This window comes from Cyprinodon variegatus, unplaced genomic scaffold (genome assembly GCF_000732505.1).
Source record: "Cyprinodon variegatus isolate N-32 unplaced genomic scaffold, C_variegatus-1.0 Scaffold181, whole genome shotgun sequence".
NCBI lineage: Eukaryota > Metazoa > Chordata > Actinopteri > Cyprinodontiformes > Cyprinodontidae > Cyprinodon > Cyprinodon variegatus.
The window spans coordinates 204,226-207,889 of NW_015150634.1; the positions used below are offsets into that span (position 1 = coordinate 204,226).

The 3,664-nt window shown below is 38.5% G+C and overlaps 1 protein-coding gene across 1 annotated transcript in view; it reads left to right on the top strand.

Moving 5' to 3' along the window:
* The first annotated feature begins 207 nt into the window (after positions 1-207).
* The window catches only part of xpo4 (exportin 4), an 82,266-nt gene continuing 78,809 nt past the window's right edge, over positions 208-3,664 (top strand). The window contains exon 1 of the mRNA XM_015378911.1: positions 208-273. Within this exon, the coding sequence (XP_015234397.1) occupies positions 208-273 (66 nt within the window). The remainder of the gene's footprint in view (positions 274-3,664) is intronic.

The window sequence follows — 3,664 nt, forward strand, 5'->3', positions numbered from 1 at the left end:
TGTTCATGTACACCTTTGCAATCCTCTCTGAGAGTATTTTTTCATGTAAATGTCTATGACTTAATAAAAAATAAATAAATAAATAAATAAAAAGTAAAGCTCTGTTACAGCAGTGTGCCGTAAAGCGTGGTTACATAACGCGCTGCGGGCTCCTCCGGGATGTCCCACAATGCACTGCGCGCGGCGCGTCATTGGAGCGAGCCGACGATGATGGCGGCGGTCGGTGCACCAGAAGTGATCACACAACTGGAGAGCGCTGCCAAAGTTTTAATGGTGAGATAGCCCGCCTTGTTTGGTTCTCTGCTTCGGGCTCGGAGCTCACTTGTCCCCCCGGTCTGTGGAGGAGTTTATCGGGTAGAAATGGTCTCCTTCTCCCCCTGCGCTGCGCACCGTCCCAGCTGCAGGTTTAGGGACGGTGTGTCTCAGCGATGCGTGGCGCAGAAGCTCGCGCGGCTCCATCCCGTTAGAAAACCGTTTGGAAACCCGGCGCCGGTTCGCTGTCCCCTCCTACACACAGTTTATTCCGTTTATTCCAGAAAACTCAGCCGCTCCTTTCGCCTTTCTGCCGCTAAATCAAGTTTTTTGGACTCTAGAAACAGATGGAGCATCCTCCTGTTATCATTATTTTCTCCACTTTTCCTCTGCCTGTACCTCTCGCTTCTCTTTACACTCCTAAAAACTCTCTTCCCAGCTAAACCTTCACTTTCTATCAGCTCAGAAGAAGCTAAACTAAAGAGCCCGGCTAGGCTAACCATGTGCATTTCACTGTGCTGGTCATCCAGCTAGCTGATGCTTCTTGTTCTCCAGTTTAATCACATCTGATTAGTATAAACAAACCAACTAGTTCAAAATAAAATGGCCAGACAACCAGTTTTAGTTAATAGAACAATAGCTGCTCTTTATCTTCATATATTTAGCTCATCTGGGAGGAGAGGCTCTCCCCATAAACACATCAGAGCTGCATTGATGGATTCCTGTCAACATCTATGAGGAACCCTGCTGGGAAAACAGCTTTTAATATTCAATTCAGTTTATTTCTATAGCGCCAATTCACAACACATGTCATCCCAAGACACTTTACAGTTCACCAGATCATCCAGTCAAATTGATTCAAAGTTTTCTATCTAAGGAAAACCAGTAGATTGCTCTGACTCATTCACTCAAATACAATCCCTCACACTAAGCATGCTTGCGACAGTGGAGAGGAAAAACTCCCTTTTAACAGGAAGAAACCTATTCAAAGTATTTAGGTTAGAGATTTAGATAAGCTTTATAAAGCATGCCTAAAATATGGATAATTAACTTCATATATATATATATATATATATATATATANTATATATATATATATATATATATATATATATATATATATATATATTATATAAAATTTCAGGTTGTAAAGTATATCAGGAAAAGGTTTTGTAGATATGTTTTTATCCAGCTTAGTAGGCGTTTTTAGATCTCAATGCTGCAATCTATAGATGCAATAACTAGAGATGATGATATGGAAGATTTCAAATAATTTTATTTTTTAAAACTCATCTCTAAAGGCCAATTTATTCTACTGACGCATAGCCTCTACAACTGTCAAATCTGTCTCTGCACGCACCTCAAAAATTCCTGATTATACATCTGACAGTCGCAAACCCGCACAGACCTCAAGGAGGAAAACCAGTTGATTGCACCAACTCATTGACTCCAAAGCAATCTCTCACACTAAGCATGCTTGTGGCGACAGTGGAGAGGAAAAACTTCCTTTTAACAGGAAGAAACCTCCAGCAGAACCAGGCTCAGAGTGAGCGGCCATCTGCCCAGGCCAACTGGGGTTTAAGGAGACAGAAGCAGACATAGAAAAAGAAGCATAGATACAAAACACAACTAGGTAGGTTTGATTGGAAATCTGCATAGATTGTAAAACTTCTACTATTTCTATACAGATAAAATCTCAGGAGTATAATGACAGGTAAATGTCTAAAAGTGTAAGATAATTTATTGCATTTACAATAAAATCACAAATTAATGGGCCAGTATTGTGTGTTTATGGCATATACTTAAACTCTATACCAGAATCAGCTAAAAGTACTGACTGTAATAAAAAAAAAGAAAAGCTCTTGGAAGCATTGTATTTTGGTTGTAAAATGTTGTTTTGACAAATTTTTTTTTTCTCGAAATGGTAACTCAGTATATGGTTGAAACTTAGTCTATGTCGTACTTAGAAAGTAGGTTTTCTGAAGAGCTGGAATGAGTGCAGAGGCTCTTAGAGGACTTTTTTTTTTGGTTGGTACAATATGTAGCTTTATGTAAAAACATTGAGAGTAAAATGTGAAGCTTACATGAATTGCACCATTTGATGATAATCTTCCTATTGGTCCAATGTAACTTCAGCTCATAAGCTGAGGATGTAATGACAGGAAAGTGGGGCACATCATGGAAAATGGTATAAAATTATAGTAAAAGGTTTGATAGCAATAAGTGCGGTAAATTAAGATTTTTTTAATGTGTTAATGCACTGAATGGAGCCAGGTTTTTAAAGTTTTGCTTTCTGCACTAACCCCAAGTGGTTAATCCCAGTTTTTCAGTTTTTGAAAGCCTGCTTGCCTAGAGTCCATCGTTGCAAGATGATTGTCATCTTTGTGTTGAAGTGCTTACTTCTACTTGCATGCATGGATCTGCATTAAGGCTGCAACTAACAATTATTTATTAAATCGATTGGTCTCTCGATTATTATTTTTTGATTAATAATTAGATAGCAAAAGGTTCCTTAATGAAGAATTTTTGCAAAATCAAACAAGGTGAAACTAGACTTTTCTGCTTGAGGAGTTCTGGACAGAGCAGATTGAAAGACGAAAAAGATTTTTATCTTGAATGCAAAATGTTAACAGTTTTTTTTTGTTTGTTTTTTTACAATTTTGGTATAATTACTGCTCTAAGTGGGCCCCTCTGTCAGCTAAAAGCATGTTTTAGATTCTCTATACTCCAGTTAATGATTAATCCATTAGTAAATTAGTTGGCAATTTTTTTTTTCTTCAATAATCCATTAATCATAAATAATCTGATTAATTGTTTCAGTCCTTTTTTTTTTGTATTAATATTTTTATTAGGAGTAAGAGAGACATTACAAACATAATTTAAACTTTAAACGACAGGGTATGGCATATCGAACATTGTTTCAGTCCTAATCTGCATGCTAGCTGCATCTCTCTGCATCTCTCTACTTTTCTGTGTGACAACTAACCCGCTTGGAGTGTTTTACCACCACTTAAAGGCCTGCAGACAAATTGTGCCTCCTGGATTTGAAGATTATAATAATAATAATAATTGAACTTTATTGATCTCACATTGGAGAAATTGACCTCTGCATATAACCCATCCCCTTGGGGAACAGTGGGCTGCCATTGTGCGGCACCCGGGGAGCAATCGGGGGTAAAGGGTCTTGCTCAGAGGCCCAGAGTGGCAGACTTTTTTTTTGCTAAACTGTGATTATTTTGCAAAGGTAATTAAGTTCCCAGCCCTCCCTGGTTTACAGTAAAAATGCAGAGTAAAAGGCTGGTTATCCCGCAGCACACACTGCGGGTTATCCTCCCGCAGCACTCATCTCAAACGCATCTCCCCCTGATTTAAATAAACGAGCGCCACTTTTTTCTCATTCTCTAAACTTGCA